Source organism: Triturus cristatus, chromosome 12 (assembly GCF_964204655.1).
Source record: "Triturus cristatus chromosome 12, aTriCri1.1, whole genome shotgun sequence".
NCBI classification, from domain to species: domain Eukaryota; kingdom Metazoa; phylum Chordata; class Amphibia; order Caudata; family Salamandridae; genus Triturus; species Triturus cristatus.
Window position 1 is genome coordinate 207,088,593 of NC_140595.1, and position 23,822 is coordinate 207,112,414.

Consider the following 23,822-nt stretch of genomic DNA (forward strand, 5'->3'; position numbering starts at 1 on the left):
AGTGAAGACGCCATTCGTGATCCAACATGCACCTGCGGCTGAGTTTGTCCGCCCTGGCGTTCAAAGAACCTGCCAAGTGTTGAACCACCAAGGAAATGCCTTGGCGTTCCAGCCATGTCCAAAGACGCAGAGCCTCCTGACACAGGGTCCATGACCCCACCCCTCCTGCTTGTTGCAGTACCACATGGCGGTGGTGTGGTCTGTGAACACCTGCACTACTCTCCCCTTGACAGAGGGAAGGAATGCCTTCAGTGCAAGTAGGATCGCACGGAGCTCCACAAGGTTGATATGGAGCCTGGACTCCGCCGGAGACCAGAGGCCTCTGATCTCCGCCTCTCCCATGTGGCCGCCCCATCCCAGGAGGGATGCATCCGTCACCACTGTGGCGGTTGGGGAAGGGAGAGTGATCTGCCACTGACCCAATGGTGGTTCGTGAGCCACCACTGCAACTGTTGTGCAGTGCCCTCCGAGATCTGGACATACTCGAACAGGTTGCCCTGATGCTGCACCCACTGGAACTTCAGGTCCCACTGCAGAGCCTGCATATGCCATCTGGCATGATTTGTCAGCAGGTTGCAGGAGGCCATGAGGCCCAGCAGCCTCAAGATCATCCTGACCGAAACAAAGGACAAGGGCTGAAAGATCAGAATCATAGCCCGAATGTCCCGGACTTGCTTTTCGGGAGGATAAACCCGAAACTGTGCAGTGTCCAGAACTGCTCCGATGAAGGGGAGCCTCTGAGAGGGAATCAGGTGCGACTTCGGCACATTGATGGAGAACCCCAGCAAATGCAGGAGGTCGGCCGTAGTCTGGAGATGGGTGACTGCCTGGGGCGAGCCCGCCTTCAACAACCAGTCGTCGAGATAGGGAAAGATAAACCCCTGATCTGCGCAGATGAGCTGCGACCACCGCCATCACTTTCGTGAACACCCGAGGGGCGATGGTAAGGCCAAAAGGGAGCACAGATGGTGAACTATAAGTGCTCGTGGCCTACCGTGAACCGCAGGTAACTCCGGTGGGCTGGCAGGACGGGGATATGAAAGTAAGCGTCCTGCAAGTCCAACGCTACCATCCAGTCTTGCGGGTCTAGAGCAGATAAGACCTGAGCAAGTGTGAGCATCATGAACTTCTCCTTCCGGAGGAAGCGACTGACGTTCCGAAGGTCTAAGATAGGACGCAGGCCCTTGTCCTTCACTGGAATCAAGAAGTAGTGGAGTAGTGGGAATAACAACCACGACCTACTTCTGGCGTTGGAATGTGCTCGAGGGCCGCAACGTCCTGCTGGAGAAGTGCCAAGTGATCCCCCGATATTCGGTGGTACTGAGGTGGCATGGCACGGCTGGATGGTGCGCCAGTGGTGGAGGTGATGGCGAATCCTGCCACCCACTGGTGTTTGGCGGGCCTGAAAGACTGGACTAGGAAGGTTTGGAGGCAGTGGCGGCAGGGGAGGTGGTGGACTGACCCGTCCGCTTGCACCGCGACGCACCTCGGCGGGTCCCACGTCCGCAGCTTTGCTGAGACTGCTGCTGCACAGGCTTGTGGCTCTGAAACCAACGTGTTTGGGCGCCCCTTCCTTGACCACGAAAGGAGCGAAAGGCAGAAGCCGAAGGAGTGCGTGTAGCTGACAGGCCTAAGGACTTAGCCGTAGCTCGCGAGTCCTTAAAGAGCTCTAACGCACTATCCGCCTTGTCGCTAAAAAGGCGAGTGCCATCAAAGGGCATGTCTATCAGAGTGTTCTGGACACCCCCTGAAAAGCCAGTAGTTCTCAGCCGGGGTGACGGCGATAGCGCCACTGTCGTGGAAATCGCTCTGCCCAGCGAGTCGGCAGTGTCAAGGCCACAACAAATCGCGAACTTGGCTGCATCTCTCCCCTCAGCAATAGCTTGAGAGCGCACCGTCCGGGCCTTCTCCGGACACTGAGGCGGCACTTGCTCCACTGTATCCCACACAAAGTGGGAATAACAGCCCAAGAGGCATGCGGTGTTCACAGACCTCAACCCTGAACTGGCGGAAGAGAAAGTCTTCTTCCCAAATTGCTCCAGTTTCTTGGATTCCCTGTCCGGAGGTGCAGAAGGGAATGTGCTGGTGGAAGCAGAGGCTTGGACAACCAAGGTCTCAGGGGTAGGGTGTTGGGCGGGGTAAATGGGGTGGCCCGGGCCTAGGCGATGGCGTCTGGCCACATTCCTATCCACAGGAGCCCCTGTGTTGGGCCTGGACCAGGTGCCCAAAAAAACGTCTGAAAGTGCGTCATTGAAGGGCAGCAGCGCCTCCGCAGAGGAAGACGCTGGCCGAAGCACCTCAGTCAGGAGGTTAGTCCAGACAGTCACTGTAGGGAGCTCGAGGTGAAGTGCCTCAGCTGCCCTACGCAACACCCCTGAATAAGTACCACCCTCCTCCGTAGCCACGGTAAAAGGAGACAGTGCGCCAAATTCTACAGAAAAATCCAGTCCACCTGCGTCCTCCAAATCCTCTTCCCAGTCTGGCTCTAACTCGTATTGGGCTGCAAGAGGGTCTCCACACCCCTCCCATTCCTCCCCATCCTCTGTAACGTGCGGAGCAGGTGGGAAAGAAGGTGGGTGGATAAAGGGATAGAAATTCCCTATCAGCATCAGAATCGGCATCGGTCGACACCAGTCCGGCACTGTCTCCACGTCGGGGTGGAAGCCGGGGACGGCGTCGCCCGGCACCGCCGATGTCGGTGGAGGTCGTATGAGGCCAACAGTCATCGGCTGTGATCCAGGCATGGATCCACAGGGGTATCGCAGCGCCGAGGGCGGAGCTGTCGACGACATCGGGGCCGGAGCCGTTGACGAAGGAAGATGAGGACCCCCGGTCGGGCCCGCGGGGCCTGAAGGCGCGCCGGCAGGGCCCGACGGGCCAAATAGGCGGGTCATAGCAGACAGGAATTCCTGCAGCTGGGCCGGAGTCGCAGACGGACCCGGGAAATGCGGGTAGGCCGTCTGCAACTGCATAGGCTCCTCCGGAGCCGCAGTGGTGGCTCCACCCGCACCCTCAGCGGAGTCGCTGACAGGCTAGGCGAAGAGCAACACCGCTTCTTCGACTTCTTGTGCTTAGTCTTACCTGACCCCGAGTGCGAAGACTTCGTAGAACGATGGTGGCGGCTCCGCAACCGGTCCCTCGACCTCCCACAGGACCGAGACCTTGAACGGCGCGGAGCCGACTCCCGGGCTTCAAGCAACTTTCGGGACCGCTCGAGCAAAGTTTTCAGAGCCATGGCCCAGCAGTCGGGGCACGACGAGGGGTCGTGGTCACGCCTCAGGCAGTAGAGAGACTCGCGGTGCGGGTCCGTCACCGACATCATGCGGGGACAAGCATCGCAAGACTTAAAACTGAGCATCCCTATATACCAGGAGTCACAGACTCAAAAGAAGAGACAAAAAGTCCCCAAAAATTCAGTCAAAAATTGACTGGGGGTACCGCTCTCTCCGAATCTGCGTTTGCTGGCGCGGAAAAAGAAATAACTGAACTCTGCGCGCTAGGGCGGCATCTAAGTAGCTGCCGCACCGTCATCCCGGCGATCACGACGCCTACGACGGATGCGGAGCCGCACAACGCCACCTTCCGACGCGCAGGGGTACTGCTGATGAAAACTTTCCGGATCCAGTCTGATGCCTGGGGATACTCTAAGGTAAGGAATCTATCACCAACGTGTCTCTTTTAGATTTACTTTACTTGAAGACTTCATTTTCTGTTGCTGGATTGTTATCCACGTGGCATTCAAAAGTTATTTCAAAGAATGCAAGGAGTTTTTGCAGTAATGGATAAATGGTGGAGGTAAACAGAGAAAAACAATGCATATGAAGATGAAGACAAATGCTGAGGAATTACAACAATCTTGGCTTTCCTTCGTAAGGTCAGAGATTGTTCAGTTAAGGCAGCAATTATGGGTGGGTACCCATGGGCTATAAGGTGACCTCATATTTAAATTGTACCTCGAGCAAGCGATTAAATATATTTAAGAATTCCAGGAACAATACAGAACACGATAGCTACTTTGGAATCAAGGTTTGTGTCATTTAGAAAGTTCCTAAAAGTCAAACCCTTGTCTTTACTGGCTAAAAGATAGGCAAACTAGGTACAAAGACCCAAATCCTTTTAAAAAATCTGTAAATTTAGTTCTGTAAAATGTCCAAGTTTAACATGCTCAAACTTTGTTCCTAAAAATTACCATTCAACAAATGCAATTGTGATCCTCTCTCAAGCCTGTAAAATTCTAGTCAGAGTAACAGAGATATTAAGGCCTTGCAACCTGAAAATAATTACTACAGAGTAAATGACCCTGATAACTTCAGATGGTCTCAACTCCGGTCCAGAGACACGTAACCAGCAAGGTGGAGAAAATCTTACTTAATAGCCACTCACAAATGTTAGTGTTAAATGGACGGTACACCCAATATGGCCAACACGGCAATGCAAAGTATTAATAAGGCTCGAACAGGGATGACGATTTTAATTAAATTACTTGCAAATGCTGAACTGAGCCAAATAATTTTAGTTTCAGTATTAAAAAAGTTGTCTGAAAGAACATCAAAATACACAGCCATTTTAAGTTCCCATTCTAATAAAGCACTAAATAAGATACCTTAATATTACTGGAATGGCCATAAGGGCAAGATACTTCCCTGAGAAAATGATGATTCATCGTTTGACTATAGCCATTCAATATTGAGAGAATTTTACTCATGGCACTCTCAGTGGCAATAGTTGGAGTATGGGATTATAGCATGCTAAGAGTTATTTTGGGGTCTAGCTGGTCCAAATAAAAGTTATTTCTTGAATCCTCATTGAGCAAATATTGCTCTTTCAATTGTACTGGGTGGTGTCCAGTAGGTCAAGATGTTAGAATGGCCTATTTGGTTATAATGGACTGACTAAATATCTCAAGTACCCTTTATGTGAATGCAGCCATCAGCTGCAAAGAATGTCAAGGTTTGTTGTGGCTCACTGTTTGGCTTTCCATGTGAGAACTAGCAAAACATATATGGGCTACGTCTCCTCGAAGATAGCTCATGACAATCCCTGAAATTAATCAATTTATACTGACTGTACTTTAAAGCATTTATTTCTGTAGATTGCTGAATAATTATATTACATTTATGGTTGGTAATGAACAAGTAACTAGGATTAAAGGTCTCATTTAGCATAAATTTGTTAATATATTTTGTATTAAACAAGGAACATTGTCAGTGATTGTTGTATTCGCAACATTTATGAATCATTATTTGATGAATGTTTCATGAATTTCCTGAACAACCAAACATCTGAACGCAGGATTCAACAAAGGCTACCTATTGTAGCACAAAAGATTATCAGTAAATGCATCTCACCTCTGTTCTGCAGAGTTACAATCTTATCTAACACCAGAGACAGGCTAGTAAAGCCATGAAATCTGAGGATCTCCAGCAAGAGTTTCAGAGGAAGTAAAAGGGTGCAGTATTTCAGAAAAATGCAGAGTATGATTAAACAAGATCACAAATATGACAAGGAGAGAAACACCAGGAGTGTAACAGGATGGAGAAAAATAACCAAGGACACAAAACCAAATTCCAGGTAGGGAATGTACCATAACAAAGCAAACACTTACAACTCACGTTTCCAGGTTGTAAGCAACAAATGTAAGTCATCAGTCATGCTGTCTCCGGGCCCGTTAACTTCATATCGTGCTGTAAAGGGTGTTTCTTCATGCTACAAGTGCTGAATGTTTTGAATAAAATTTTCTTTCTTTTTGTTAAGGTGCACCTAATCCAACCTAGATAAACTGAAGCATGGATCAAGAACATGCAAGTGATGAACTTCAAGATCCATTAAATGTGCCCAGCAGGATCCACAATCCAGGGCCTCATTACCAGAGAAATGTTAAATGAGGAGCAGATATGCTCTGGGTGCTGATACAGGTTTTTCAGGACTGCATTTAGCACAGTCCAGGCTAAGACACATGGCACATCGCTGTTGGCCTGAGGTCCACTCTGAAGGGATTATATGGCTGTCTGAGGAAACATCAGCCTAGCTGTCTGAAGAGTTGAGAGCAGAAGAGAAGGCTGGGAAAGAGTGGATACAAGGATGTATTTGGAAGCATGTCAAAAACTGACAAGCACAGCAGGGGCTTGAAGTCAGAAGGAGAGTTAAAGGGTGACCACCATAAGCTTGCTGACTGAAGCCTCACTTATGTCCTAGGAGCATATAGGGCAGCATATATGAGCTCCTGAAAACTGAAAAGAGCGCAACTACAAAGTATGAAGAACAGCTTTGGGCACGTCTGTAAAGTTTGGCTGACACCTAGAAATATAATCAAAGCATGCGGTTAGTTTTGTGAGGCATCTGCTACTTATTGTCCACCAGAAGCAAATGCTGTCCTCCACTAATCTTTATCTTGTACCAGAAGCACACCCAGGTAGTTCATCGTGCCAAACCATGAACTGGCATTCAAACCTCTAACTAGATTCTAGTGAATAGAGATAGATTGCATTAGTCATTATTTTAGTAGGCAAAGAGACTTGATGGATCGGAGATTATTAACCTCAGTACTCTTCAATTAATCTTAAACAGATCACTTCTATATATCCAATTTCTTTTTTTCACAAGACTCAAAACAAACATTTCAGAGCAGTATCCATTTGGAGAGTACCAACAAGACACAAATCTATTTCTTGAGCAACTGAAATGTACACATATTCCAAAACTGCAGTTATCAGAACTTAACACCAATGTAATGAATATGTAACAAGAAACAACCCAGCAAACACAATTATTACATGTGTAATCAATCATGGATACAAAATTTCAAGAAAATACGTCACATTCTTTATGCAGCTTCAAAGTGCTGTTACAAAGATTTCCCTTGCAATTCCATGGTGGTTTTAAACTACACATTTTTGTTTTTTAGTGAAAGATCAGATTTGTAGCATCCCAGTAAACCTGTCTTGATGTTGTTGCTTGCATAAATTGGTCACTTTACATTAACGTTTTCTAGAATACAATTTCAAATTAACACATTGAGAATGCTGCTAATGCCCTTACCCTATGTGAAAACCTCATTGGTTTCCTATAGGCACCCAGACAATGTTTACAATTGCAAGCATCATGCACAAAATCATTTACGCCAAGGCCCTGTGCTTATTGAAAAAGATCACTTGCTATTTATTCTGCAGGTGATTGTGCCATATTAGGTTAACCTTGCTTATCCCAAATCCTGGCTCTTAAACACAGTTCTCCTTTCTATAAACTGGAGGAAGTACATGGGCATCTGGGTAATAAGGTGGGCAAGCTCCTTTACTGGCTGGTCAAGAGGGAAACTGATGTTAGAATTATCCCCTCATCCAAAATGCATAAGTTCACAGATTTGCTGGAGACTGGGGCAGTATTGCCAACTGCTACTGAGAGCTGTGCCATAAACAAGTCCCTCATGACAAGAACTGCTCCTCCGATCACAAATGTCTTAATTGTTGTATGGTCACTCTCTCAAGTAGAGCATGGGAACTTGAACTTGCCACTCTTTCTTGAGGAACTTCAGGTGGCCATAACTGACACGCCTTAAGGTATGATCCCTGGTTGCAACCGCTTTGCAGTGGAGCTGTATATATAGAAACATAATTCTGGTGCCGCGCTTACTGTACATTTTTGAAGAGATCAGGTGGTCCGCATTCCTTCCAGAGGATCACGGGACGTGATGAGAACCACTATTCTAAAGGCTAACACGCCACCAGACAAGTACATGTTATACAAGGCCATATCTTTACTTAATGTGGAGATCAAACTCCTAGCTAAAATTCTGGCCTCCTGGTTAGTCACAGTGATACGACCATTAGTACATGAAGACCGGAATTGCTTTAAACCAGGTAGGAGCATAAGGGATTAATTATGTCATGTCCAGGTGGAAAAGGCCAGAGGCATTGCCCTATATGGCCCTGTGGCGTCGTTGTTAACTATAAGAAGGCTTGTGACATGGTTTTCTGGTCCCAGTGCTCAGGAAAATGAATATTGGCCCTCTGTTCTTTACCTAGATCCTTTAGATGCTCTGAATGTATAATGCATCATTTAAAGTAAATGAGGTGTTATCATTCCCATTCCTCTTTCAACAAGGCAAACGCAAGGACTGGACCCATCTCCTCTTTGCCCTTGAGCCCCCTGGCCAAATGGATTAGGAGGGGTGCACAGACTAAAGCATTTCCCAGATCAAAAGGAACGGAGGAGAGGGTGTCCTTACACATAGATATCATCTGGCTTTTTATTCAGGGACCACAAACCTCACTGCTGCAGGAGACTCAAATATTACAGGAGTACAAAGACACATTGGGACTGACAGTAAATTGGAGCAAGTCCACTTATTTTCAAGTACAAGGCTTTCTTCACAGTAACTCATTTTCACGCACCTATAAATAGCGGATGATAATTTTCAATAGCTGGGCATGACCATAACCTGAGACCAACAGAAGGCCTCGGACCTTAATATTTCTCCCATAAAGTAGCACACCAGTAAAGAACTTGAAGCATGGTCTTCATTGACCATTTCTATGATGGGTTGGGTGGTGCTTTATAAAACGATCACGCTACCCCCACTTCCCACATGTGTTGCAAACCAATCCTTTAATTCTCTGCCAACCTTCTTCAATCATTAGACACAAAATAATTGTGGCCAGGCAAATTTCCTAGAGTGTCCCAGCTAAAAAGGTGCCCTCTTTCTACTGGGCAACAAAACTAGTACTACTTGGTGACTGGCTGTTTGAGACAGAAAATTCTGCCTAGTGGCTTTGGTTGGATACCCTTGAAAAACTAGGAGCTCTATGCATACCAAAGTTGATAAAAGAGCCACTGGGTCGAAAAGATATTTCTAGATTGTACAGATCCCTGCTCCTTAAATCACCAAACTCACTTGTGAGGGCAAAATCAGCTTGGGAGTGGGATGTGGGAGAACTAGATTTAGATGAATGGCAAGAGGCTGAGATGGCTGCATGCGGAGCTGCCCATCTTAGGATCATCCGATGTACCCAATTTCAATAAACCTACTATAGTACGGAACAGGTCTGGAAGAGAGGCAGATCATTAAGCCGTACCTGAACATGTTTTGGCAACCTAGTTATTTATGGCAATTTGCACGTCTGATGTCGGATCTCTAGTTACCTGCCACTGAAGAACTGTTGAATTATTCTGCAATGAACTAAAATCAATAAAATATATATATATACACACACACACTATATGGAGTATGTTACATACCCTATAAGCATATATTTGTAGTCTTGGGTGCAGAGGATTCACATGTTATGAATACTTCTGCCGTTTAGTGTTGGGCCCAGCCACTGAAACTTGGTTTTTTCAAGGAAGTTTCATGATCAGCGTTGTGTGTTGTTTCTTCTCCCCCTTGAGATATTGCCCATTTTCAACAGATCATTTGTTAGATAATGTTATTCCCCTTGCCGCATACGGAGTGAGGATATAATCTGCTAAGCTGGCATTTGCTGTTGAACATGCTGTATTTGTGTGTATTCTTCACACCATCTAATACCTGCCGGGGAGGCAGAAGCGTGCATGTGAATCTGCAGCCCTACACTCTATGAATAAATGCTTACAGGGTAAGTAACAAACTCCATCCTTAGCATGTGTTTGCTGCAGCTACACATGCTATGTATAGATTGTAAAGCAGTACCCCTCTTGCGGTGGCTTCAGGCATGAGTGCGTTTGTTTGAAATAATGTCTGAAAGCCTTTTGTCCTACTAGAGGTTTTTGTCTTGCTTGAACATCCACACAATGTTTTGTAAATGTATGTGGGTTCATCCATGTTGCTGCTTTGCAAATGTAACTAAGAGGGATATTTTCCCAAAAACGCCATGGTTGCTCATTTTTTCCTTGTGGAATGAGCCCTTGGCATAGTTGTCAAGGTTTGTTTTTCTTTAGCATAACAGATTTGGATACATTTGACAATCCATCTAGACATTCCTGATTTTGAAATACCCTTTTCTTTATGTGGATTTGAAAACTAAACAAATAGTTGTGTTTTCCTAAAGGGTTTTGTATGTTCAAAGTAGTACAGAAATGCCCGTTTAACATTCAGAGTATGTAAAGCACGCTTTGTGACGGTCTCTGGTTTTATAAAGAAAACCGGAACTCTAAAGATTGATTTAAATGGAAAGGAGATATAACTTTAGGTAAGAACGTTGGGCTAGTGCGTAAACACACTTTATCTGGGAACAATTGGAAATATGGTTCTTCCACAGTGAGCGCATGAATTTTGGTGACCCTTCGTAGAGATGTTATTGGTACAAGGATGGCCAACTTCCATTTAAAAAATTGCATTTGACAATTATGTAGTGATCAAATGGAGGCCAGATAAGTCATGTTAGGTCAATGTTTAGGTTCCATGCAGGTAGTGGAGGAGAACGTGGTGGAATGACTTGTTTTAATCCTTCCATGAATGCTTTGATGACAGGAATATGGACAAGCGATTGGTGGTTCCTGTTTTGTAGGTATGTCGCAAAGGCTGCTAAATGTAAGCATATTGAGGTATATGCCAGATGTGCCTTTTTAAAGTGCAACAATTAACAGACTAGTTGTTCTGTTGGTGAAGAAGGGTTGCTGTTTTAAGGACATACAGTAGTTGTCGAAGCATTTACATTCTGCTGTTATAGCAAGCCTTTGTGATTGGTCTTCTGGCCTCCTTTAGAATAGTCATGCGTCTGGAGGTAGATTAAAGTATCCAAACTATGACCTCAGGAGCCAGATCGCAAGATTGAGCTGTTGTTTATTGGGACGTCTCACCCTGAGCGAGGTTTGGATAGTTGGGTAGTTTCTTGTGATGTACTAGGGATAGCTCTAGCAGTATTGTGTACCACAGCTATCAAGCCCATGTGGGCGCAATCAGTATTAGGGTCTATCTGAGTTTCCTGACAACATATGGAATGAGTGGGAGAGGAGGAAAAGCACAAGCAAATATCCCTGACCGGTTCATCCATAGAGCATTCCCTTTGGATAGTAGGTGTGGATATCTGGATGCGAAGCTTTGGCATTTTGAGTTTTCGGCAGTGAACAGGTCTATTGCAGGGGTTCCCCACAGCGGAAGCATTGTTGCAGTATTGGAGTGTGTGTTTCCCACTCGTGAACTTGCTGCTGTGTCCTGCTGAGCAAGACTGCAATGGAGTTCTCCTGCCCTGATATGTATTGTGCCAGAAGGAGGATTTTGTGTTTGTCTGCCCATTTCCTGCACACGTTGTGACTGCACACATTGTGACAATTGTATGGAATAGGTCCCCCCTGTTTCAGGATGTAATACACTGCAGTCAGATTGTTTGTTCGAAGAAGGACACTTTTCCCTTTAATGTCTGTTAGGAATGTTTTGAGAGCCATGTAGATGGCTAAAAGCTCCAGCATGCTGATGTGCATTGTCTGTTGTTGTGAGGTCCAGTATCCCTGACCTGTAATGTCCTTCATATGAGCACCCCACCTTGTTGGTGATGCATCAGTTGTGTTTGTTACCTGCAGGATTGGGTCCACGAAGGCTGTTACCTTAAGTATGTTTGAGGTGTTGCACCATTGTAATGCCTAATGGACCTTGGGTGAAACCAACACTAGATCTTCCATTTTCTTTCCCGCTTGTGACCACAGCAATGCTAAACATTCTTGGAGAGGTCTCAAATGCAGTCGTGCATGTGGCACAATCGCTATGCATGATGTCATCATCCCTAGTAGGCACATCACTGTTCTGACTGGCAGGTGACGATGTGGCAGAAAAAGACCCAGTGGTGCTGGAGATTGAGAACCCTTTGGGGACTGGGGTAAGCTCTTCCCGATAATGAACCAAGTATCACTCTTAGGTATGATTGTACATGAAGTGGTTTGAGATGCGATTTTGTTGCATTTATAGTGAAGCCCAATTGCTGAAGTAGGTTGATCGTGTTGAGTGTCTATTAGACATTTAGCTTTTGTTAGACTCTTGATCAGCCAATGGTCGAGATAGGGAAAGACATGTACGTTTTCTCTTCATAATTTTTCCGCTAATACAGTTAAGCATTTTATGACCACCCTTGGGGCTTTTACCTCAAACGGTAGCACCTTGAATTGATAATGACGTCCACTTACCACAAACCGTAGGTATTTGCGGCTCGCTGGCTGGACTGGAATATGGAAGTATGTGTCCTTCAGGTATAATGAAGTTCTGAAGTCGCTCTTTTGTAGTAGTGGCATTACATCTTGCAATGTTACCATTTGGAAGTGTTCGGATAGCATGCATTGACTATGCTGTAGTGAGCAGTCTTTCTTTGGTATGAGGAAATAAAGTGAGTAGACACCTTTGCTGTAATCTTTCAATGGGATTAGTTCTATAGCCTCTTTTAGTAGCAACTCTTTTTCTTCATTTTTTAGTTGATTTAGAGGATTTAACATCTGCCGTTTTGCAAGGATATTTGGTGGAGTTAGTTCTAGGCAATATCCCTGCCTGTTTGTAGTACCCATTGATCGGATGTGATGTTTGGCCGCAAGTGGTGGAATTGTTGGTTTGTGTCCGGGGGGGGGGAGAAGTGTGGGCAAGTCATTTACTTGGTGGTGTGGAGGTGCTTTTTTGGGGGGTACCTCTACCTCAGCCCGTTTTGTAGCCTCCATGATAGAATCCACGCCCTTGCTGGTAATAGTGCTGTTGCTAGTGCTGATATGTATTGTTTTATGGGGTAGAGGCTTTTGCTGCCTCTCGCCCCTGGTAACGCCAAAAGAGCTGTAGCAATTGAGATGTTGTCTGTAAGGCACCCATGGGTCTGGCTGTGTCGGTATTCTCTCTTATTTTTTCTAACTGTGTCCCCAGAGAGCTTTTCTCCATCGAATGGGACATTAATAATACGCTGCTGCACCTTGGGTTTGAACCCAGATATGCATAGCAATGTAGTGTCTGCTCAGTCTAATGGACATTTTATTGTTGCATTTGATATCTGCCTTTCCTCATTTACCAGGTCTTCCGCTCGATTTTTGTGTTCATCTCAGAGATGCTGCATCAGGTCATGCATTTCATCTCCGGTAGCCCTATTGTATAGGGAGCGGCGACCAGCTGAATTGGCTATCTTTCAGTGGTTTGTGTGCTTTGCTGCTATTCTTTTGCCTGCTGCATCAATTCTTTTACTCTCTTTGTCTGGAGGAGGTGCCTCTCCAGTAGCATGTGCTGCAGCACTTTTCATTGCTTTGGTGACAACAAGGGAAACTGCTGGGGGATATAGTATGTATGTAAATAGTTTCAGTTGGAGATGGCCTGTATTTTATTTTTTCAATGCGAGGAGTTATGACCCTGGATTTGACTGAGTCTTTGAAGATGTCTTTGTATACATTGAGGACGGATCCAATCATTGGCAGATATTGAATTGTGCGTGAAAATATTTCCACTAGGAAGTCAGTTGGCTCTTCAGTAATGTGCATGGGGAGTTTGTGGTACCCCGCCGCTCTTTGGACGACACTGAGGTATGAGGAGGTGACATCTGGAGGTGACGTGTTAGCAGTAGCACCGTGTTTGGGTCAGACAGAACCATATCATAATCATCCCATGGGTCAGGGGTATGGTGGGTGTCCTGTTTTCCTTGAGAATCTGTGTCCTGTATCTCCCCCTCTTGTGGAGACGGTAAGTGTGTTTGTAGTGACTCTGGGGGACTAAACGTAATTGGGCTTGTAGGTCTGTGCTTTTGGGTTTTGTCCACTTTTTTAGTGGGACTGTGGCAAGGATTGTACTGAGCCTGCCTCTTAGCATTTTCTTAACGTTTTTCCTGCATAAATTGTTGCAGCCCTTCAAAGACGATGCCTCGGTCTTCCTTGCTCTTTGTGTCTGAGTCTTTTGTTTCTTTGGAGCCGGTAGAATGTCCTCAGAAACTTAGTGTAACTTTGGAACCCCAGAGATGAGACTTTTCTTCTGGCCAGAAAAGTGTCCATGTTTTTCAGTCCTCGGAACAGAGGACTGATTCGATTCCAGTGCACTCAAGCCCGAGCGTTTTTTGGATCTGATGATTTTCGCTGGGTCACAGCCTGCTTGGCATCCTTCGGTGCCAATATGTCTAGAAGTGCCAACTTGGGCCGGTGACTCAGTCAGTGCAGACTAGTGCCTAGGTGCTGGCTTAGTGCCTGATCCGTCACCGTGCTGGGGCCTTGTTGCCTGATTGGGATCGAGAACGTTCTCATCCCTTCTCGGCTCCGAGGCATGTTCAATGTATCGGACTGAGCCCGAGGGCTGTGGCGTACTGTGGCGTGGGTGGTGAAGGGGAGTGTAAGATCTTCTTTACATGAAGTCGACAGTACTCACAGTATGTGCTGTCATCTTGGTCCTTGGCCCAGATCCAGGAATCAGCCTAGGTGATGTGAGCCCCTCGTCATGCACTGGAGTATGATCGTCCCCAGAGGATGAATCGGAAGCAATGTAGTGGGGCCTGGCGATGACCACCCCACCTCCTACCAGGGCAGCTGCTTCGCTTTCCATAACTATGTTGTGCAAGTACTCCTCTTCGGCCGCCAATTCCAAGGTGTGTGTCTGGTGTCTAATTCTACGGGTCCAAAGTGTTTTCTTGTTTTTGAACAATGCGCAAGCCACGCACTTGTCTTTTTTGTGCTCCGGGGACAGGCACAAATTACACACCTCATGTGTCAGAGTGTGGGTATTTGTCCCGCCCCGCAATGAGGGCATCGTCGGAAGAGGTCCTTTTTTGTCTCCATCATCCGGAGATGGTCATTCTCAATGGGCATGTATTAGACGCCGGGTAAGTGGTCCCCGGCTCCTAGGATCCATGGGTGCTGTCTAATGGAGCTCCATTTGCGTTCTTTCATGATCGTAAGCTGCGTGGGCGTTGAATGCTGCAGAGCTCTGATGCAGTCAATCCAAGCCCGACGACGAAAAAATACTTTCCAACAAAGGAGTTGTTCAACATTTGCAATACCTCGAGGGGGAGGAGAGATGACAAACAAGGTCAATCATAAAAATTCCTTGAGAAAAACAACTTGAAGAGTCCGGGCCCAACACTAGATGGAGGAGTATGCATATATCGTGTATCGGCAGCCACCACATACATATATATATATCCACATACATATATACATACATAATTAATGTGCCATGTATTAAAGAAGAACTTTGGTTTTCCAGCCTTTTTTTTGTCTATGCCCAGGTAATCTGGACATCTTTACCTTTCAAATTCTGGCTAATACCAATTATGTTGTTTAGAAAATCTCAAAAATGTGGCTCATTAACAGCTTTTAGTGTTAATGTACATGAGGCAAGTGTAATCAAAGTTTACCTTCTCAGCACCAAGGAAACAATTTGGCTTCCACCTGCCCTTTAAAAAAGCTAATAAATAACATTTCAAAAATAAAATAAAGTGAGTCTACTATCGCTCCCTGTGCCTGCCACCCACTTCACAGATCTCAAAAAACCATCACCAAGGACATGTGAAAGAAGTAGAATCATGAAACTAGGTAACATCTAATGCAGATTGGATACAGAGTAAAGAAATTCAATAACGGGGTTCCCAAATGTGAGAGTACTAGAGTTACATGCCATATACCTGTTGCAAACAGGACACTTTCTAATGGCACTGCTGTAAAGGACACAGATCATCCCAGAGCATGGATTCCCACCATCAGTATGAGGCTTGAACATGCAGCAGAAGACTGCCCTGAGGACAAGGAATTATACTTGAATAAACCTATTTCCCTCTACAACTGATTATGGATCTTTCAGAGCCATGGAGGAGAGACAACCTGAGAGACCATTCTGGTACTGGCACTCACTTCCCACACTCCTCAATAGAAATGCATTAAAGTAAACTCAAATCAGGACAAGTAACCAGAGCATAGCCCACAGCTTGTATTCTTGTCAGTTCCTATCCAACACCTATCAGTGGAAACTTGAACTTAGTAGCAGAAGCCCATGGATTAACTATCTAACAAATCCCAATCAATGGGAAGGGATGCAATGAAAAGGAAGCCCATTCCTGTGCCTACAACCCACCTCATACATTCCCTTGTAAAAATAACATTTAAAATAGGAAGAGAGAGCCCACACCCCATCCTGCTGCCACATACCTGGTCTCTTGGTTACTCGTACTGCTGTGCTGTTGAGATTTTGTGGAGTCTGTGGAATTGGATTCGGAGTAATTAACCGATGAAGGGGAGGATGACGAGGAAGATGAAGACGATGAGCTAAGGCCTGGGTATCGACTGTGGCTTGGTTTGATTTTTGTGGTTGCAATGCCATTGCTGCAGTTGGGACTGTCAACGCCTGAAAAAAATGTGAAAAAGATGTATTCAAATCAAAAGTCACTTTAAGACCAGGTCCATTCTACATTACAGGAAAATGGCAGTCTTTGCTGTGTGAGAGCATATTCCATTATTCACTGGAAGGCGAATGCTGATTTTCAAGAGATCTGAAACACCTGCTTCATAGATCATTATAAATGATATAGCCATTATAAATGTATTGTGGAAATGATCAAGGAGGGAAATCACAAAAAGCACCTCAGTTCTGGAAGCATTTCTTTAAGGGTGCCTTTCAGAACTAAATAATTGTGTAGCAAAGAAACGTTATCCACCCAGAAGACTCAGGGATAAAAATTAATATATTTTGCAGATTTTAATTAAGTCTGGTTCCTTACCTGCTCAACAGTGAAGCAGTATACCAAGTGCTTGGTCGAGATTAATTAAAATATAATGGAACATTCACTCTTTAATACTCTCTACCGTTTTCCTGGCCTCACTAAATCTTTCAATAATGCAGGAAGCTGGTACTGATGTTAAGGTATTCAGAGCACACTCAATCACATGGCATTGGCATTTAAGGTTTTTTTCTCAGGCAGTGAGTTTGGAGAACATAATGAATGCAGTAGACTGGTGCTCCAATTCCACCTTTAGGACGTTTTACTTTAAACTGATGGTGAACCTAGCTTCTCTGGTGATAAGTAATGGCTTGAGATATCAGAACTGATTAATGACTTTAACCTTGACATCATGTTTCTCACTAAAACCTGCCTTAATGATACCTCAATGTTCTGCTTTTTCCACTACCTCCAAATGGTCCAAGCGACCATGACCTCCAATACCACAGCCAGAAACCCACCCACTGCAAGGGCTCCACTCTGGATCGGATGATTTCCGGAGCTAAACACCTACCAATCATTGATCCTATCCCAGTAGACCAGTCTGACCACCTTCCAATCCTCTTTGTAGTGTTCTTTACCTGCATCAAAAACTCAGGTCAACCAAAGAAGGGGAAAATCGGGTTAGGCACCCAAGTAGGTTTAACATCAAAGCCATTGCAAACATGGTTCACCCAAATCTTGCCTCAGTAGTTTCTCAATTGACATCATTGAGGCCACTGACAAATTTAATACCTACATGGAATCCTTGATAGAGGAATTTACACCTCTCAAGAGCAAGTGCATCAGACCCAAAACCCTAACGTGGTGTTCAAAAAACCTATAGGAAGAAAGGAAGACTCTCAGATAACTTGTGAAAGAATGAGGACACTCATCCTCACCTCTGAGTCTGGCTAGACTTATCTCTGCGAGAAACAGCGAAAAGAACATATCTTTAGAGTCAAGTCATCACATATCAGATCCCTCCAGGACCCTTCGAAGAACAGACCTTTTTGAAGTAATCAAACAGGCTAACAACCTTCCTCCAAAACTCCACCCAAGTCTTCCGAGGACTCATGCAACGACTTAGTGTCGTTTTTTGACAAAAAAGTTTAAGAAAAACATCTCCCTGCCGGCCACCTATGACAATAAAGCTGTGGAGAAGTTATAGTGCAAAGTACAGTGTCCGAGGTCCTCTTTCAGCCCAGTTACAGAGACAGATCTATTGACGACCATATCCAAGCTGAAATCCACAAACTATCCTTGGGACGTCATCGCTGGCTCCATCAGTAAACCCTTCTCCAAACAGTTACTCAAAATTTGGTCCACCCTGGTCAACTGCTCCCTTGAACAGGGTACATCCCAGTCCCAGCGGCAGCCGGCACAGGTAAGCGCGGTAGGCGGGCAGGAAGTCGACAGATGATGGAATAGGTATTTATTTAATTATACCTATTCTGTCATCTGTCGACTTCCCTGCCCGCCCCCCGCTTTTACTTGTGCTGGCCGCCGCTGCTCAGTATGTCTAAAAAAACAATAACTATCATTGGACCCCCAAAGGCCTTCACAACTTCTGTCCAGTCTCCACCCTTACAGTCTAAGTTGACTGGTAGCTGAATAGTCTTCCAACTGTATTCTCACATCAACGCAAACAAGCTCCTTGACATTCTCCAATCAGGCTTCAAACAGGGCAACAAAACTGAGACTACAATTCTGCCGCATCTTAACGATGCTCTCCCCATACTTAACAGTTTAAACTCATGTCAGACAAAGTTCACCACCATACTCTGATAAACATCAGGAAGAACTGAAGGTGTAGCCCTTAACTGGTTCACCTCCTTTCTGACAAACCACTCATGTAGTAAAAATTGGGAGCTCTGACTCAAAGTCAGTGAGCCAACAACAATGGACCCCCCGCCCCAAGGCTCGCTCCTCTGTAACCCTATTAATCTCTATTTTGAGCCTCTCTGTGTGACCTTTAGGAACCTGGAGGTCCTCTTTCACCTGTGCGCTGACAATACCCAAATCTACTTGAAGGTCACATCCATGGAACACATCACCCTCATATAAAACAGCCCGATAAGAATTTAGCCATCAATGTCAAATTACCATCTTAAACTAAACCCTGAGAAAATAGAATTCCTTTTTGTAGATCTGAAGAAAGCCAATCCATCTGTGCAAGACTCGATAAATGGTCTTGAGTTCCAACGCTCCATCATTCAGAAGGCAAAGTCACTTGACTTCACCCTCAACAGTCGTCTCAAGCTCCAGAGCCCTACTGCAACCATGGCAAAAACACCTGATTCCAAGTAACAAGGCTCTGGGGGATCAGGCATCTCATCCCACAAAAGGACATATAAATCAGTGAATAGGCGTTGGTTCTCTCCAGACTAGACTATAGGATCTCACTCCTCTGAGGTATCCTCAAAGTTCACTTACACCCCTCTTAGAGCAGTTTCACATGCTGGTGCCTGCTTTGTTTACCGGTCACACGAAATTTGACCACATCATTCCTATCCGATGGATGGATGGATGGATGGATTATATATATATATATATATATATATATATATATATATATGATTCCTCCAGGCTTAGGTAACTGCCACCGCACTCCTGAACAGAGGGTGCGTCGTCGAGGCGGACCACCCAGGCTCGGTCCGTAATACATTTCGAAAATTCCTCGTACCACAAGGATGACGCCGCCGTGTTCTGGTCAAAAAACTTTATTGCAATCGGCTGGTAGGACGCGTTTCGCCTGACTAGCAGGCTTGTTCACCAACGACTTGCCCGTTTCTTTAGCCATTTTAAATAAAGTGTTCACATCGTGTCACATGACTAAGACTACTAACAGAGTGTATTGGAGGAAAGACTCGTAGCTTTTCATCATGGCATACATGCACTCAATATTACGATCGTCACATAAAATTGGATATCAGTTTAGGTAAACAAATAAATGCTTGCTCCTGAATACATTTCAATACATAATTAGGAAAGCATAATATCATTATTTATAAAAAAGTATATCTTCTAAAACTCATTAGAATAGAAGAAGTCTTTTTGGAATTAAGCCCCAGTGGGCCGTTAATTCAGTGCATATTTTAAGGGCAAATTACAGGTGAATTTCATCCTCTTTTTACACCCCCAGTGGGGCTAATACTACAGTGTAGTCCCAAATACATTCATGATTCATCCTAAAAATTTGAAATTGTGTATCTAATGTGTAACAAATATATAAACAAAAAATAAATAAAAATTCCTTTCTTTAGAAAAGATACAGTTAAAAAACGGGGCAGAGAGATTGCCTATTAATTGTTTGTTTCTCGTCTCCAGCGCTGACACAAAATTTAGTTATAAGTGTGTCACTAAATCTTCCTCAATATTCAGTCCTCCAGGGGACCGTGTATTGAGCTCTAAAATGTAGCAGGACTCAAGTTTACACAACTTTTTTTCTCTATTGCCTCCTCGTTGGTTTGGAGGAATACAGTCTACCACAAAGTAAAATAAACCTTGAGTACTCTTGTTGTGATATGCTGCAAAATGTCGCGCAACAGGGTAGGAATTGTCCCCATTCCGAATTGCTCTGAGATGTTGTAGCACTCTTTTGTGGACTGGATGGATCGTGCTGCCAACGTACCTCAAGCCACAAGGGCATTGGAGGACGTAGACAGCAAAATCTGTCTTACACGTAAGATGTCCTTTGATTTTTTTCATCCGTTTTGATAGTCCTAATGTGTAAACCTGTGTATTCTTCCCAAAACTACAAGCTTTACATTTGGTGCATTTAGTAAACCCATCTCTGGGTTTGAGCCAATTCGTGGACTGTTTTTTGGGACGCTTCATAACATTGTTGACGATTGATGTAACTACATTATACACCAGCATTAAACATGAGGATGGCCTGAACGCCATAAAACATTTCTTGAGTAACCGTCCGATTAAACTTTGGGCCCACACCCAGATGCTATTGAGCATGGTGTCTACCTGCTTGAAAAGCAATTATTTTCTTTTCAATGATGAGCTTTTCCACCAAATCTGCGGGACAGCGATGGGCACCTGCTTCGCCCCCAGTTATGCTAATTTGCATATGGGCTGGTGGGAGGAGCAGGTGGTCCAGGTCGCACACCACACTGAATGGGAGGAAAATGTACTACACTGGAGTCGATTTATCGACGACCTGTTTGTAGTTTGGAAAGGAACGGAGGAGTCAGCAATAAATTTTATTAAAAAACTGCAGGTGAACAATTTAAATCTTAAGTTCACCAGCACCATCAGCAATTCATCAGTAGATTTTCTAGACCTCTCCATCTATGTTAACAATTCCAAACTCCAGACAAAACTATACAGAAAGCACACTGCAGGGAACACCCTCCTGCATGCAGAAAGTTTCCATCCTCAGAATCTGATTAAAAGCATCCCATACGGAGAATGCCTAAGAACGATGCGTAATTGTAGTGAAGAAGCAGTATTGGAGAAAGAGCTAACCAAACTCAGCTCGAGATTTCGAGCCAGAGGATATACTAAAGTTAATCTACAAACAGCAACTAAAAAGGCAAGGGAATCTTCGAGGGAAGATATCCTTTTTAGACCCAGTAAAAGTAAAACATCTAATTCAGAAAAGAATCAACCAAGAATGATCACAACTTATAATCGCAAGCATGGCCAAATCAGAAGCATTCTCACCAAACATTGGCATTTGATTAGAAACGATCCGATCCTCAGTAAACTAACTCAGAGGAGACCAGCAATAACATTTAGAAGGGCTCGGTCCTTCAGACAAATGCTGGTGAGCAATGTTATGAAGCGTCCCAAAAAGCAGTCCACAAATTGGCTCAAACCCAGAGATGGGTTTACTAAATGCACCAAATGTAAAGCTTGTAGTTTTGGGAAGAATACACAGGTTTACACATTAGGACTATCAAAACGGATGAAAAAAATCAAAGGACATCTTACGTGTAAGACAGATTTTGCTGTCTACGTCCTCCAATGCCCTTGTGGCTTGAGGTACGTTGGCAGCACGATCCATCCAGTCCACAAAAGAGTGCTACAACATCTCAGAGCAATTCGGAATGGGGACAATTCCTACCCTGTTGCGCGACATTTTGCAGCATATCACAACAAGAGTACTCAAAGTTTATTTTACTTTGTGGTAGACTGTATTCCTCCAAACCAACGAGGAGGCAATAGAGAAAAAAAGTTGCGTAAACTTGAGTCCTGCTACATTTTAGAGCTCAATACACGGTCCCCTGGAGGACTGAATATTGAGGAAGATTTAGTGACACACTTATAACTAAATTTTGTGTCAGCGCTGGAGACGAGAAACAAACATTTAATAGGCAATCTCTCTGCCCCGTTTTTTAACTGTATCTTTTCTAAAGAAAGGAATTTTTATTTATTTTTTGTTTATATATTTGTTACACATTAGATACACAATCACAATTTCAAATTTTTAGGATGAATCATGAATGTATTTGGGACTACACTGTAGTATTAGCCCCACTGGGGGTGTAAAAAGAGGATGAAATTCACCTGTAATTTGTCCTTAAAATATGCACTGAATTAACGGCCCACTGGGGCTTAATTCCAAAAAGACTTCTTCTATTCTAATGAGTTTTAGAAGATATACTTTTTTATAAATAATGATATTATGCTTTCCTAATTATGTATTGAAATGTATTAAGGAGCAAGCATTTATTTGTTTACCTAAACTGATATCCAATTTTATGTGACGATCGTAATATTGAGTGCATGTATGCCATGATGAAAAACTACGAGTCTTTCCTCCAATACACACTGTTAGTAGTCTTAGTCATGTGACACGATGTGAACACTTTATTTAAAATGGCTAAAGAAACGGGCAAGTCGTTGGTGAACAAGCCTGCTAGTCAGGCGAAACGCGTCCTACCAGACGATTGCAATAAAGTTTTTTGACCAGAACACGGCGTCGTCATCCTTGTGGTACGAGGAATTTTCGAAATCCTCTTCGCCTGCGTACCTAACTGAAAAATTGAAGATTTTTGATGTAAAACAAGGTTCAGGAAATTCTCAGTCCCTTCTCCGGGGAGTACCTTATCTTCCAACAAGAGCAATTCATGGATCATGCATTCTCCCAAAGCACCACAAGAATCTGAAACTCCCTCTCTCCGACCCTCCACATGATTACATGCCATGTTACAGTTACACATTTTCTCCCAGTCGCACTCAAATGTTTGTTTTAAACTTAGTTTTACGTTGTATGTCAAACGTATCCCAGCATTTGTCTGGTAACTGTACACATGTTCAGTTTATTTTCCACTTGCTCTCGATTATCTGCTTTTAATTCTTCCTAGGATGTATCTTTAATGTACTCCTGCTGTGACTGTTTGGTAACTGTACTCTTGTAAAGAACTCAGATGCCTCCAGTCCATGTCCACACTACATAAAATCACAAAAATAATAAATAAAAATCATCAAGCCGTATATTAAACAGCACAAGGTATTTTTCGGGTACTGACAGGAACTTGTTAGCATTATACATTTTCAGAACAGTTTAACAACCTTATATTGAGTACTGAAGTTGTACTCCATCACATTAAAAAGCATGAAGCAATAAGCTGTGCCACCCCGCAGCGGATCCAAAGAAAGGTGCTGCGCTCATTGCATGTCATCATGGACCCTGGGCTTCACCAAGCCCAATCACCAAGCCCAATTATTCTTAATGTTGAGTTGGTTTCATTAATAACTGGTGCTGTTCCAATCATGACCAGGTATCCACCGGGTCTTCAAAGAAGTACGTTTGGTCGTCAGCCATAACTCGCAACCAAGCCGGGAACAAGAGAGCATATTTGATGCCTTTGACTCGCAGTACTTTTTTAAAGCTTGTAAATGATGCTTGCTACTTCTGCACAGCAAAACGAGTAGTTCGCAAATATCATCTTGTCTGAGGAGCCTATGGAAATTGGGTCACTTGCTCTGGCATTCTGTAAGATATAGTCACTATCACGTACATTTAAGAGTATGGCAGCTATTGGTCGTGGGGGTGTTCCGGGAGGGCGCTGCGTGAATGGCATGTGATTGGTCCACTGAACTGCGAACATGGTCAATAAGCACCATGGGGCTATATAGCTGTGAAGTCTCGCTTCTACAAAGGGTCGTCTGCGCTAGTAGTGGAAGGTGGACGCCTAACGTAATAAATGAGTGCTTTTGCTTTGCTGCATCAACCCCTTGTTGCTGGTCTGCAATGACATT

The 23,822-nt window shown here is 44.3% G+C and overlaps 1 protein-coding gene across 1 annotated transcript in view; it reads right to left on the reverse strand.

Annotated features, from left to right (window-relative positions):
- Positions 1 to 23,822, reverse strand: part of RANBP10 (RAN binding protein 10) — a 413,778-nt gene that overhangs the window by 98,451 nt on the left and 291,505 nt on the right. Inside the window, exon 10 of the mRNA XM_085639148.1 lies at positions 16,051 to 16,246. Coding sequence (XP_085495274.1) covers positions 16,051 to 16,246 — 196 coding nt within the window. The remainder of the gene's footprint in view (positions 1 to 16,050; positions 16,247 to 23,822) is intronic.